Here is a 15506-nt window from a genome sequence, read left to right on the forward strand (position 1 = left end):
TCTCGCATCCAGGGACCATCATGTTTAGCACTGTCAGCCGCACACAGGTAAATTTTACTGGAATCACAGTTTACCCAGGATTAGGTGATAAGATGTCAAACCCAACTTGTCCCTATCTGCACTAGCTGCCAGGTCATGTTAGCATTATGTTAGTGCTGGGGTACCCAAACTTTTTGGCTCTAAGGCCACATCGGGTCCAGAAATTGTATGGAGGGCTGGGTAGGGAAGGTGGGGAAGGCTATGCCTCCCCAAACAGCGAGGCGTGGCCTGGCCCCTGCCCCCTATCCAGCCCCCTGGAACTCCCACCCCCATTCAACCGCCCTTGCTCCTCACCATTGACTGCCCCCTGGGACTCCCGCATCCTATCCAAACACCCCAGCTATCTGCCCCCTTACCATTCCCCCCGGGACGCCCATCCCCTATCCAATCTCCCCTGCTCCCCACCCCCTGCTCTCCCAGCCCCACATTACCTGTGGGGTGGGGGAGAGGGGGGCTCAGTCCTTTCCCAGAGCATTTCCCCTGCTCGTTTGGCTGCTCTCCCTGGCAGTCAGGCAGGGCTTGCTCCCAGGCTGGGCTTGGCTGCTGGGAACAGGGGCCAAGCATGCTGGGGTGGAGGGTGGGGGCCCTGGCTTGCTCTGCCTCTGTCCCTGGCAGCAGGACCCATGCTCTTTGACCGCCCCACTGCACCCCCTAGAACTCTCCCTGCTCCCCGCCCCGAACAGTGCCACCCTGGAGCAGCAGGTCTGGAGGAGCTAAGGCTGTGCCACCCGGCCGGAGCTGCAGCCACGCTGCTCAGGTGCTGGGGGAGGGAAGGGGGGACTGTGACTGCGAGGGAGGGCGGGGAGCAGAAGGCGAGGGGCCAGGGGCCTAGCCTCCGCCCCGCTTACCACGCTGCCGGGGAGTTGGGCTGGCTCCTCCGCAAGCCAGTCCTGACCCCGCTCACCGGCAGGAGCTCGGGGGCCAGAGGGAAGGGTCCTGCGGGCCGGATGTGGCCCACGGGCCATAGTTTGCCCCCCTCTGTGTTAGTGGATACATTTCCTTAAGCTAATATGCTAACACAACCTAATTTTGTACCAAAGACAAACCCTCTGGAGCATTAAATTGTCTTTTCAGCAAACTCCTTTGTTCTGACTGTTCCCTGTCTATTTCACCTCGTATGCTGATAACCAGCCAGCAAGTACAAATATCAGAATGCTTAATTAACACAACACAAGGACATACCTGCTTGAGTGGTCCCTGCTTTCCTGGGCACAGCCCTGATGTGAAGGCTTTTCCAGCGATATAAACGCACCCTTCCCGACTACCAATGTACCTAGGCACCAGCGTTAATCATTTGTGGCTGTAAGCAAGGGACTTACCTCTACAGTAACCATCACATACCTGCACCTCATTTTCCCCATTTTCAGTCTTCCACAGGCTTTTAGGTCTCTGGTGAAAAGCCCAAAGTGTCAGTCCCTTCTAGAGTTAAGTAGAAGCCCAACACCATCAAACAGCCTCCCAGCCATCAGAAGTTCTTTACTTCTGTCATCACCAGGTGCATCCTCGTCAGTTTGCAGCTCCTCTTTGTGCCTTCTCCAGGCTACAATAGTCTATTTAGCCCCTCTCATCCTGAATAGTATCCATAGCTCCTTTCCCTAGCTCAGCAGCTCATTTGCCCTGTTTGTTCAGAGATAGATAAGAGGAACTTCCTCTCACCCTCACCAGAGGCCCTGTCCCTGGTCACTAAGTGAATGCAAGTGTCAGCTCATGCCTGAACACACTCTGCATTCTCCTTTCAGGGACTTTTTCTTTTCTCATCATCCATTCCAGGAGTCTTTCTACATCCTATCTTTTAACCCCCCAGGGCCTTCCAGGCTCCATTCCTCAAGCCCTCCTGCCTAGGCCCTGCAAAGCAACCAATCCTAAATTTTAACTCCAACCAAACCACTTTTAAACTGAGCTCCATGCTTGCTTTTCACAGAGCGGCAGATGTTACTGACTTCCCTAGGACTACATTTCCCAGGACTCCTCCGCCTTAAAGAGCCAAATACCCACTAACCGTGGGATTAGTGGTTCCCACTGTTACAGGGCCCAGATGCTCTGGTACACTCAGGGAAAATGATAATGATAATAGGTGATAAAAATAGGAGCCCAACAAATTCAATAAATACACGTGTTAGATTTACATAGTATTTTTGTACAATACTTAAACCACAACACAATAGCATGAGGATGGATTGTGTCCCAGGCCCAAGTCATGCAGCTAATGCACTAGGGCAGAGGTGGGAAAACTACGGCCCGCGGGCCACATCCATCCCGTGGGACCATCCTGCCTGGCCCTTGAGCTCCCCGCCAGGGAGGCTAGCCCCTGGCCCTTCCCCTGCTGTCCCCCCTGCCCTGCAGCTACGCTGCCACGCGGGCAGCACTCTGGGTGGCGGGGCTGCACACTCCTGCAGGGCAGCGCGGCGGCATGTGTGGCTCCGTCCGGGCGGCGCAGCTACCAGACATGCTGCTCTGAGCTGCAGGGTCAGGGGGCCGGGGCCGGGGGTCCCGCGGGCAGTCAGGGGACAGGGAGCAGTTAGATAGGTGTGGGAGTCCGGGGGGGCCTGTCAGGGGGCGGTTGGATGAGGTGGAGGTTCTGGGGTGGTGGTCAGGGGATGGGGAACAGGGGGGGTTGGATAGGATGTGAGAGTCCCGGGGGGCCGGTCAGGGGGCGGGAATGTGGATAGGGGTCGGGGCAGTCAGGGGATAGGGAGCAGTGGGGGTTGGATAGGAGGTGGGGTCCTAGGTGTGGCGGTTAGAGGTGCGGGGTCCAGGGAGGGGGCGGTCGGGCAAAAGGAGCGGGGGGGGGGTTTGGATGGGTGGGAGGTTCTTGGGGGGCAGTCAAGGTGCAGGAAGTGGGAGGGGGCAGATAGGGGGCAGGGGCCAGGCTGTTTGGGGAGGCACAGCCTTCCCTACCCAGCCCTCCATACAGTTTTGCAACCCCAATGTGGCCCTCGGGTCAAAAAGTTTGCCCACCCCTGCACTAGGGCCTGATCTAATTCTTATTGAATTCTATGGAAATTCTTCCACTGACTGTAATACAAGCAGTTAATGGAATCACAAATTATTGCACAATCCCCTCTCCCACCGTCCAGACATGTATCTAGCCTCATGTTTTATGTATTACATATCAGCCAGATGCTACAGAAGGGATCAATGGACAGTGTACATATCATCCTGGTACTTTAGGATAAATCACACCACTATTTTTCCTTTTACATAGTCTCCTTCACTAGCTCAGAATATTTCCTTAATTGAAAAAAAGAATCTCTGTTATATTCTTTGGCTTTGTCTGGTTCTAATTATGCTTGACTATTAACAGTGGTCTTTCTTCCAAAGGTACATAACTGGCAACAGAAGGGACTTTTCCTCATTGGAAAAATATGCACCAGAATCTGTTTACTGCATTGTGATTTAACTTTCCACTGTGTGCCATGGGATTGTTGTGTTCCTAACTGTTTGCAAAGAAGGAAACAGAGTATAAAACCACTGCTCAGATACAATTCTCTTGAGCTAAACAAGGATACAAACTGAAAAGAAACTGCTGCAATTTTCATTTAGAAAGTGAAAAATGATCAGTTAACAAAAGAGACAGAGCACACACCAAAGTGCCTTGGACTGAGTACAATTTTAGTTCAATCTACATGACAGACGTTTCCTTGTCATATTTTTCCAACTAAGAATCAGTCTTTTTGTAAGAAACCCAGCACTTGTCTGTTTATAAATCTTTGTGCATCACGTGAGTGCAGCACAGGTCCTCCTCTGCAATGTAGATATGTAAAATTCAGCAAGAGTATTTCCAGTACCTACTGGCTGCTCTAGGGATGAGCGTCTTAATAAAAGACCTGGTTCTCATCATTGGTAAGTAGCACCACTGAAGTCCATGTAGTTACAGAGTGTAAAACTTGTGTAAGTGAAAGGAGGCGCAGGCCCAAGGCATTTCTTCTTTAGGCCCCAACCCTGCCTTGAGCTCTGCCCTGACATGCTTGTGTGGATCTCAGTGCAGGAGTGGGCCTCTTACAGTAAGCTCTTTGAGGCAGCGATCTCCCTTCCTCTTTTACAGGAAGCATCTGGCATACTTGTGTGTGATACAAGTTAACTATTAAGAAAACACCAGCAACAATAGTGTACAACACAGAGAGACACAAATGGCATTTTCTATTCTAGAGTAGTGACTGACAACAACAAAGCATTCACTATTACAATATTATTTGCTCAGAGGAAATGCTGATTTAGTCCATGCCACATTGATCCTCTGCCCAAGAAAATCTGCAATAAACTGTGCACCAGCATTGAAAATTTTGGCAAATTAGGCCCTTAGGAAAAACAATGGTGGCTTCTTGAACTGTCAGGTGGTTAGTCTAACTCAGATCCTCAAAAGTATTTAGGTATGTAACTCCCATTGAAATAAATGGGAGACACAAATGCTTTTGAGGCTCTGGGCCACTGTGCTCAAAATGATTCTCCCATGTCCTTTCCTGGCGCCGTTCAAGAGGGAAGACTGCAACCTTAGCCATGCCCAAGACTGGTACACAGGCTGTCACTTCTCCTGTATTAGGACAGAGATACAATCTCGAGAGATCAGCCAGCATGTCCTCCAGCACGGGCCAGACAAAAACCAATACACAATAGTTAAAAAACAAACAAACTGATGTTGGTAGTTAGCAATAGAGAAAACAGAATTTTACATGTGTTTTGATTTTTAAACATCAAATGACTGAGATGGGTGGAGAGTATGCAAATTTCTTTCAAGTGATCCTAGATGTCAGTTATATATGAAAACTGATACTGTACAAACAATAAAATTACTCTAATAGTTAAATTGGATCAAACGTGAGCTGTGAGTCAGGACACTTGGGTTCTAAACTAGACCCTGACACCAACATGCTGTGATATATTGGACAAGTCACTTACATCTAGATCCTCAAAGATATTTAGGCACCTAGCTCCCATTGAAATCAATGGAAGTTAGGCACCTAAATATCTTTGAGGATCTGGGCCGTATGCCCCACTTCAAGAAAGTATTTAAACACATGCTTAAGTCCAGACCTGATTAGGACAGCATTTAAGCACATGCTTTACTTTAAGCATGTGCTTAAGGACTGTCCTAATAGGGATGTTTTCCTGAACTGAGGCCTTCAAATCTGACCTCCTGAGTTTTCCTGTCTCTAGAATGGAGTTATTAAAGATCTGTGAAGTACATTAAGATCTATAGAAAAAATTACTATCTAATTGTCAAGTATCAGTAATAGATCATGAGCCTGCTGATTTTTCCTTTTAAATAGCAAGTTTTCTTGGAAGGCAGATTTGCCCATACTTGTGTTCAGCACTCTGATTTCAGGGCATGTTTCAGATCATACCATATAACATTAATTTATGTGCGTGTATGGAAGTTACTCTTCTTCAATCCTTTAAAAAGGACCCAAACCAGAGTTCTCAGATTTGTTCTACATACATGTATAATGAGGCTACAGAAGTTTGTATCAAAGTACTGTGTAAAAATACCAGAAAATGCAATCCACCTCAGATTTATGCCATGTGGATAATACTAGTACTGTCCCAAACAAAACAAAGGAGTAAATTCATTCTCTCTGGGCCTAATCCACAGCCCACTGAAGTCAATGGAAAGACAGTCATTGACCACAATGGGCTTTGGATCAGACCTTATATTTCCAAAGAGATTTACAGTAGTGGTATTGACTGTTCTTCCTACACTGTGCAAAGTGGTGTTTGCACTGCAGCTATTCCAGAATGGGCATAGCTGTCAGCAAGATTTAAAATGCATTGCTCAGTGAGAGTGAAAAAGTAAAAAGGATTAAAAGATTTTGCTAGAATCTCCAGCACCAATGATTGTTGAGGCATAAGAACAACACGCTCTAGCCAGTGCTTACTACACAAAACATACTGCACTTTCTTTGAGATTTAAAGGCTTTGTAAAGCATGTCAGTGGAGATAGAGGTCAGTTTGAGTGGCAAAAATCTTTGAGATGGAATCACAGGATCTTTTGTGTTCTGAGTGGATTCAGACCTAGAATACAAAGACAAAGTGACTGTTCTAGGGCTTGTCTCCACTTACCGGGGGATCGACGTGTGGCGACTGGTCCACCGGGAGTTGATTTAGCGGGTCTAGTGAAGACCCACTAAATCAACCACTGATCGCTCTCCCATCAACTCCACCGGAACAAGAACCATAAGGTAAGTTGATGGGAGAGTTTCTCCCATCGATTCAGCACGGTGTAGACGCCGCAATAAGTCAGCCTAAGCTGGAGTTGCATAACTTAGGTTGACTTAGCCCTGTAGTGTAGACCAGCCCTCAGTTGACAGGAGAGTGATCGGTCGTTGATTTAGCGGGTCTAAGACCCGCTAAATCAACCCCTGGTGGATCAATCATCACACGTCGATCCTCCGGTAACTGGAGACAAGCCCTAACAGCAGACACAGTTCTTTGTGTATGTGAGTGGTTTTCCTGTGTGTATATCAGAAAGCAGCAGTGAAAACCTTATAAAAATCATGCCTGTTTCTCATTTTGTTGAACAGTGAGTGCAGCACATTCTTCTATGTGCACTTTGCCAATTGTAATTGTGGAAGGCTCTTTCCAATTAGCACCCGAGTGTTTGGGTAGTATGTTTTATCATACCAATCTCACATCACCAGATCGAATGATTGTAGTATACTGATGAATCCTGCAGAGTTAAATGTGTTTATGGATGGACACCTGGACATGGTAATGTCAACTCCATTTCTAAAACCATTAATTCTGGTCATATTGATATGAAAATTTGGATACTAGATGGGAGGTTTGGCATGTTTACTGGGCTGTGAACATGCAGAGCGCATATCAAGCTCAGAGTTATTGCATAGCAGTGCTGGTGTTGGAATGCGGGGTGGGGGAGGGGGGACAGAAAGTTGTGTGAGTTCTATATCTTTTTTCCAGTGAGTTCTTAATAGAAACAGGTTCTTCCACTCCTTCTTTTGCATATTGTAATACTTCCATCAAAGCAAGAAAAGGATTTGAGCTGGATTTTTCCAAAGGAGTGCAATGGAGATAGGCTGAGATTTTGAGCCTTATTTCTTAGGGGATCTGTTAAAAGGTATATTTTAAGAAAGAGTACTATGGTTTGCCAGAAGCTGGGAATGGGAGACAGGAAATGGATCACTTGGATGTTTACCTGTTCTGTTCATTCCCTCTGAAGCACCTGGCATTGGCCACTGTTGGAAGACAGGATACTGGGCTAGATGAACCATTGGTCTGACCCAGTGTGGCCGTTCTTATGGTTTAATGGACTGAGCACAACCCTGACAACCAAGAACTTTCTTAATCTAAGATGTGAAATGGATTTTTTTCTGTGACTATGGGCAAGTCATTTAATGTCTCTGTGCCTGTTTTCTCATCTGTAAATTATTGTTGATTATAGTGCTGGAAGAACGCTAGGCACACCACAATTACTATGTATTATTTTCTTAGTTCACAGGGTTTAAGAAGGCTCAGATCACATTTGCCAAGTCGTATACGAGTGCTAAGTTTTACTGTTGTGTATAGAAGCATAAGGTCAAATCCTGATGTCCTGACTCAGTTTTTATCAAGGCCTTGTAGTGCTGTGTAAGAACGGTACAAAGCAAGTATAAAAAAAAAAAAGAAAGAAAAAAGAATGGCATTGTGCCTATTCAGCACACAGAGAAGAAGAAAAATCCCAAACATGCCTGGAATATGGTTCATTCTGGGTCCAGATTCAGCCCTTGAAAGTTAAACGGTGAACTCCACATTTCAAACCAGACAAGGGTCTGGAGATGTAATGAATTTGCTCCCTGCCCAGTATTACCTGAAGGCAGATGTTGGTGTTTAATATGTAAAAGGTCATTTAATACACACTTCTGCCTCTGGGAAGTATTGGAGAGACACTTAATGAGAAAGCAGTACATGCAGAGCTATGAGATCATTGCACAGGGGAGTATCACTGGTGAGAGTTAAATTAGGGTGTCCATCTTTCAAAGCAACATGTGCATTGCCATCAGCCTGAAAGTGAAATTCAATCCAGAATGCAGTTTTCTCATACTAAATCACCATTGGTGTGTATCATACTACATATATTACTTGTTACTTTAGTCTATTTCTGAGTTGAGGGCAATAGTCGAATGCAAAGCCCATTGTGACAGATATGGCAATTTCCTGAAATATCCTGGACAAACCTTGTTGAATTACATTTAAGTACTTTAGAAGTTCACTGTATTAAAAATGAAAATGTTGATGTATTATTGTAGGATTGTATGTAACATCTCTAGGAGGAATACATATCTAATGTAAACCCTGGGAAGGGTTAAGAGCTTCATAAGACTATTTCAGACAGTGTCCTCAGCCTTTTTAAGCTTCATCCTGAGAAGAGGACCTGTCTGCTGATCACCTGTTACATGAAGACAAGATCAGAGGCCCAAATTGTATAAAGGAGGGACCCTCAAATTCATGAGGGGATTCTCAGATTCATAGTGGTGCTGGTTCTGAGCTAACAGCTGTCATGAACTTGGACCACAGGAAAACCCCTTGGTGGGGTCTGAATGTCTGATCACGGACCAGAACCCTTGTTGGAGTTGGGATGATCTCTGGTAACCCTGTTAGCAAATGTGTACGTTCTTGATTGTTTTAATATGTTTTCTGCGGAATGGTTTCACCTTAACAATATATGCTTAGAAAGAGCTGTGTGCTAACTTGTAACTGTGGGCAATTACGCTGTTCATCAGCCTTCAAAGAGTAAGCAAAGCACAGACACTGGCTGCCTAGGCAGTCTGTCTTGCTGGAGATATCACACTGGAGGTAGGGAATTATGCAGCCTGGAGAAACCCCATTCAGGAGGGAGAGATGTGGCTCTCTACCCAAGAGAGATGACAGCTGAAGAGCTGACTGCCTAGGGCGTGTGTCCTTGCTGAATGCAGAGAGGGAATACAGGTGCAGTTGCCCTGAACTGTGACAGCTGGTTTAAAAGAGAAGTTAGAATTTTTCAGCTGGAACCCCAGTGGAATCCATCTAGGTCACTTTGCTTTTTTTTTTTTAAAAGTATTTTACCTAACTCACAAATCTTCAAGTATTACAACATTCCCCACCACACACCACTGCCTCCAGAGTATTTCAAGCGGGGTATGTGACAAATGGATATTGTCACACAGTGTTATTTATAGGTTGCTGCAATTGTACTTCTGGGGCCTTAAAGTCTTTTTAAAAGACAAGCCCCGGCCCTCAGAAATTCCCAGTCGAAGAGCCTGACCCTTTGAGGTGCTGATCACCAGCTTCAACGAGAATTGAATCCCCCTCACAGTATCCAATTCTCATGGCTTGATTCTGCTCCCATTGGAGTCGGTGACAAAACTTCCACTCTCTCAGTGAGGGAGGAGAGGAAGGATTGTGGAATCACACTGGGACAGGGCATTGTTCCCAAGCTCTTCGCTTGGGAGAGGGCTACAGAAGATAAAAGTTACCACTAGGCATTCTGGCTCTCATCAGGAATCAAAGAGACAGTCAAAGAGCTTAAGGCCATCTAGTCTGACCTCCTGTGAATCACAGACTACCAACACCACCCATCACCCGCACACTAACCCCAAAATCCAAGCTTAGACTAAAGTATTACAGCCCTCAGGAGAATAAACTTTAGACTGTGAGTCTATTGAGTGCCATTAAGCAGAGACCAAGAGGGAATGTGGTGCTCTCTTGCTTCATCCCCTTTCACTCTTCCCTTCCTTCATATAAAATGATGGAGAAAAAGGAGAATAACTCGGAGAGGAAATAAAAAAGGGGAAGTCTAGATAGAGAGAAGAGGGAGTGGATTTTCTGGGAAAGTGGGGGAAGTAAATATGAGGGGAATGTGGGTTAGTGAGAAGGGGAAGAGACTGAGGGGCAGGAAGGAGAAAGAAAAATAAAAAGACATTCTTAGGGATGAGAAAGTCATAGTTACCACTTCATTCCTTCAGGAATAAAAACTCCATAAGGGAGAGAGTTCCCTTGTTCAGTTATAAAGATCATAAGACACAAAACTTAGCAAAACTCTAGTAGATTTAGGGTTTCCATTTTATACCAGTATAAATGTAAAGTTATGCTTGCTGCATTGTGTTAAAGATATTCCAGATCCTCAGTCAATGGAGCTATCTATGCCAATTTACAATAGCTCAGGATGTGGCCCTCATTAGTTATTCCAGGTTGGAGTTCTCAAAGATTTGACATCCGACACAAGAGGACATACAAGAAATGCAGCGAAGCACCAGTAGTATCTTTCACAGGATTTGATGAGGTTTATACATTGCACAGAGCTGGACTTGGTGCATTGACTTGGGTCCTGCTAGAGAACTTCCACTGCATTGCTTTTTCCTCTTCCTGCTATTTGGGCTCGCATGCCTGTGAAATTAAGACATTCTCCTTTAGTGCAATCTACAATATCAGGCTGCAGTGGGTTTTTAATAGACCCCATGGAATTGAAAGCAAAGTGTGAACAGAATATTTACAAAGGATTGATCTATAAAAAGGAAAATAAGGACAACTTGAAAATCGTAGAACAGTCAGCTTGACTTAGGTACCTTTGGCACAAATATGGAGCAATAGATAATGCAGCAAATAATCAAACAATCAATTTGTAAGCACCTAGAAGACATTAAGATAAGTAACAGTCAACATGGATTTGTCAAGAGCATATTATGTCAAACCAACCTAATATCCTTCTTTGACAGGGTAACAAACCTTGTGGAGGATGGGAAAAAAGAGTAGATGTGATATATCTCGACTTTAGTCAGGCTTTTGATACTGTCTAACATGATCTTAGCATAAGCAAACTATGGAAATATAGCCTATATGAACCTACTAAGAGGTGGGTGCACAACTGCTTGGAAAACCACACCAGAGAGTAGTTATCACTGGTTCAAACTGGAAGGGCATATTGAGTTGGGTCCTGCAGGAATCCGTCATGGATCTGGTTCTATTCAATATCTTCAAAAATTATTTGGATAATGGTGTCAGGGTTCCTTCCCCACTCTGAACTCTAGGGTACAGATGTGGGGACCTGCATGAAAACCCCCTAAGCTTATTTTTACCAGCTTGGGTTAAAACTTCCCCAAGGTACAAACTATTTTACCTTTTGTCCCTGGACCTTATTGCTGCCACCACCAAGGGTCTAACAAAAATAACAGGGAAAGAGCCCACTTGGAAACGTCTTTCCTCCCAAAATCCCCCCAAGCCCTACACCCCCTTTCCTGGGGAAGGCTTGATAAAAATCCTCACCAATTTGCATAGGTGAACACAGACCCAAACACTTGGATCTTAAGAACAATGAAAAAGAAGAATTTTAATTAAAGAAAAAGTAAAAGAATCACCTCTGTAAAATCAGGATGGTAAATACCTTACAGGGTAATCAGATTCAAAACATAGAGAATCCCTCTAGGCAAAACCTTAAGTTACAAAAAGACACAAAAACAGGAATATACATTCCATTCAGCACAACTTATTTTATCAGCCATTTAAACAAAACAGAATCTAACGCATATCTAACTAGATTGCTTATTAACCCTTTACAAGAGTTCTGACCTGCATTCCTGCTCTGGTCCTGGCAAAAGACAACACAGACAGAGAGAACCCTTTGTTTCTCCCTTCCCCCCCAGCTTTGAAAGTATCTTGTCTCCTCATTGGTCATTTTGGTCAGGTGCCAGTGAGGTTGTCTTAGCTTCTTAACCCTTTACAGGTGAAAGGGTTTTTCCTCTGGCCAGGAGGGATTTAAAGGTGTTTACCCTTCCCTTTATATTTATGACAAATGGCATGGAGAGTACACTTATAAAGTTTGTGGATAATACCAAGCTGGGAGGGGTTGTAAGTGCTTTGGAGGATAGGATTAGAATTCAAAATGATTTTGACAAACTGGAGAAACTGATCTGCTATAACTTGGATGAAATTCAATAAGGCAAAATGCAAAGTACTGAATGTAGGAAAGAATAAACAAATGCACAAATAAAAAGTGAGAAATGACTGCCTAAAAAGGAGTTCTGCAGCAAAGCATCTAAGTTTTGTAGTGCATCACAAACTAAATATGAGTCAACAATGTAACACTGTTGCAAAGAAAGCGAACATCATTCTGGGCTGTTTTAGCAAGAGTGTAGTAATAAAGGCACAAGAAGTAATTCTTCCACTCTACTCATCATTGATTAGGCCTCAACTGCAGTACTGTGTCCAGTTCTGGGCACCATGCTTTGGGAAAAATGTGGATAAATTGGAGAACATTCAGAGGAGAGCAACAAAAATGATTAAAGGTCTAGAAAACATGACCAATGAGGAAAAGGTGAAAAAAGTGGCTTTGTTTAATCTGGAGAAGTGAAAACTGAGACAGGGCATGTTTCAAGTACATAAAAGCCTGTTATAAAGAGGTTAATAAATTGTTCTCCCTATCCACTGAGGACGGGGCAAGAAATAATGGGCTTAAATTGCAGCAAGAGAGATGTAGGTTAGACATTAGGAAAAAGCTTCCTGTCAGGGTGGTTAAGCACTGAAACTAATTATGTAAGGAGGTTGTGGAATCCACGTCATTGGAGGTTCTTAAGGGCAGGTAAACCAAACACCTCGTCAGGGATGTTCTAGATAATTACTTAGTCCAGCTTCAGTGCAGGGGACTGGACTAGAGGACCTACTGAGGTCCCTTCCAGTCCAACATTTCTATGATTCCATGACTGCACCTGCTGAAAGATCAAACATTTGCTTTTGAAATGTTAGTGATCACAGTTACGTGGGAACACCAAGGCATTGCATTCAAAGTATTTGCTGGAATGTTCTATTCCTCCCGGGGGCCCTACCAGTTGGATAGAGGTGGCTTGAAAACAACCTGGAGAGGACTCGTAAAAGATCCGCAGACTGGGAACACAACAGGAGAGGCGTGCTAGGAGAAATATCTCAGGAGATAGATTTTTCTTTTTAAGTGCTGTGTTGCTGCCCTAACTGATCAGGACAAAAATGAACGTGGAGCTAAGCACACGGGCTGCCATTTGGGCACTTCAGAGAATCAATGAAGCACTGAGACTGCAGGGAACAGCAGGATAGCTCCCACCAACATTTCTGACACTTTATTCAGCACAGCACCAGGTTAGAGTGGCTCTGGCTTTAGAAGATTGCAAGGGCAAATATGAGAAGGCTAGTACACCAGGGTGAAATTCATTTCTGTCCAGCGGGATAGGATAAGGCTTTATGCACTATGTAAGACCCATGTTAAGGGCATAAATGGGATGTGGGCTTTGCAGGCCCCCAGCATTGGGGTGAATTTCCACCCCAAATACAGAGTAAAAAACAATTTAAATTGAGTTAATCACAAAATCGACATCAGATAAAAATACTAAACTTTCCCTAGAAAGTTGCCCTCTATTTAAAGAGGTGCCTGGCAGTGGTTTTGGATTTGTGTCTCATTGTCAGTTTGGAATGCACGTATGTAAGCAAAGCTCATTTCAGCAGCTCTCTAGTCACCAAGAGCAGCTCTTCTGAATCATATTCTGGCGAGAAATATAACAATGCAATTTGGCAGAAGATGACTCTGCATCTGAAAAAGAGTGACTCATCATACATTTCCTGCTTTAATCAGCAGGTCACCCAGCTCTGCTTTTTAACCACGCAGTTATGGATCTGAGAGCCGCTGCAAGAGGGGAGGAGGTGCACTGCCTGCATGTTAATGGATGGAGACATCATGCCTGTGTAGGACAGCAACAGACATATCATCTTCCATGGTACTTCAAATTCTCCCAGGGCATTATCGGGAGCTCAGTCACCAGTGACCCTTGTTGTTCCCTTCCTCTGCCATTGTGCAGAGGGTTGAGATCGTAACTATCGGTATCAGTCCCGGTCTGAGCACATCCCACATTCTAAAGAGAACACCTGAGGATTTCTGCAGCTCTCCTCTCCATCCCCCAGGAGGAGTTTGTATTTATTGTGTTTAACCTCCCTTCACTCTGCCCAGCCACGCCCACTGCTGAGGTATGGACTGCTTTTGGCAGCACCAGCACTCCCTACCTCCTTGAGAAACAAATAATTGTATCATAGCTACCCCCTGCACAAGCAACCATCATGTGGCCCTAAGGAGACACTGGGTTTGCACCATAGGGAACAGTACAACATCACCACCTACTTCCTCCTGCCATATTGTACGTAGCTTTTCATCCACACGATCTAGGAACGCCGTGTGGGCGCCACGTCGCCTTTTGTGTCTCTAGGAATAGAATAGTAAAGATAAATTAGAGCAATTAAATGACACACAGGACAGGAGAATGCTCCTATGGTCTTTGATGGGAGGGCTGAAGAACCAGAATCTCAGACATGCTTACACATCTGAATCAGGGAATAGGTCATCCAAATGTGTATTTAGGCACATTTGTATGTGCAATCACCTTATTACAGGTATTACTTTTAAATAGCAAAACTATTGCTGCAAATAGATTTGGTACAGATGATCTAATGTCTCTCATCATTACACAGGAGGACAACTTCATAACTCGGAGCATCTGCTACCCATACGATATCCGTGTTCAATACATTCTCCATTAACACTAATGGGAGTTGAGTGCATGCACTGGGAGCAGAGATCCTTTTATGTTTAGAGACATTTTAGTTTTAAGCACTTGGTTTATGTTTGTAAGCCATCCCAATATCATTCCCCCCCCCCGCCCTCCCCCACACCTTCGGAAATAGTCAATGTCTTGCACAGGGAATATGACACCTCCCCCCACCCCAGTAATGAACTTTCTTCCACATGGTCCCCCTGGCAGTTTGAAGATGTAAGGGTATGTGCCTTTGCCATGTGCTGTATTGTATAATTTAACTTTAATTTAATTTAAATTCATGGAGGTTAAGTCCATTAATGGCTATTAGCCAGGATAGGTAAGGAATGGTGTCTCTAGCCTCTGTTTGTCAGAGGGTGGAGATGGATGGCAGGAGAGAGATCACTTGATCATTACCTGTTAGGTTCACTCCCTCTGGGGCGCCTGGCATTGGCCACTTTCAGTAGACAGGATACTGAGCTGAATGGACCTTTGGTCTGACCCAGTATGGCCATTCTTATGTTCTTAACATTAAGGGCTTAATTTTCAAAGCAGCCCCAAGAAATTTATCCTTCCAACTCCCACCATGATCAGTGGGAGTCCCACACCTAACCCCCCTACCAGGTACACACTACATCCAGGGACAGGGGAGAACCCAGCAATCCATCTACTGAGTCTCCTAAACTCTCCAGCAGCCTGGTGCCCTCATTAGCTGCATCAAAACTATCCACAAAGTCCCTAAGGGCCTGATCTGAAGCCCACTGGAGTCCAACAGAGAGGCAGGGAGCTTGGCTCAGGGTTCAACTAACCGTAAATGAAGCAGACTTTGGTGGCCAAGGGTTCTTTGGCAGGATTAGCCTGGATTCCCATTTGCATTCAGGAGGCTTGTATGTAATGAATCTCCCCTTGGTGTCCTTTTGCTTGTCTTTCAATGGCTGAAGTCCATGAACTGAA

At 44.9% G+C, this 15506-nt stretch overlaps 1 protein-coding gene across 4 annotated transcripts in view; it reads right to left on the reverse strand.

Moving 5' to 3' along the window:
• Positions 1 to 357: 357 nt before the first annotated feature.
• Positions 358 to 15506, reverse strand: part of LOC114019339 — a 71074-nt gene continuing 55925 nt past the window's right edge. For 2 of the 4 annotated variants that reach the window (XM_043541136.1, XM_037891647.2), the window contains exons 4-6: positions 15362 to 15501; positions 14144 to 14224; positions 358 to 1428 (exon numbers count right to left, since the gene is read on the reverse strand). In XM_043541136.1, coding sequence (XP_043397071.1) covers positions 1330 to 1428; positions 14144 to 14224; positions 15362 to 15501 — 320 coding nt within the window. In that variant the 3' untranslated portion in view covers positions 358 to 1329. Of the gene's footprint in view, positions 1429 to 6702; positions 10396 to 11907; positions 14225 to 15361; positions 15502 to 15506 lie in introns of those variants that run through there. The other 2 variants (XM_043541138.1, XM_043541137.1) reach the window with 2 other exon arrangements.

Source organism: Chelonia mydas, chromosome 2 (genome assembly GCF_015237465.2).
Source record: "Chelonia mydas isolate rCheMyd1 chromosome 2, rCheMyd1.pri.v2, whole genome shotgun sequence".
Taxonomy (NCBI): Eukaryota; Metazoa; Chordata; order Testudines; family Cheloniidae; genus Chelonia; species Chelonia mydas.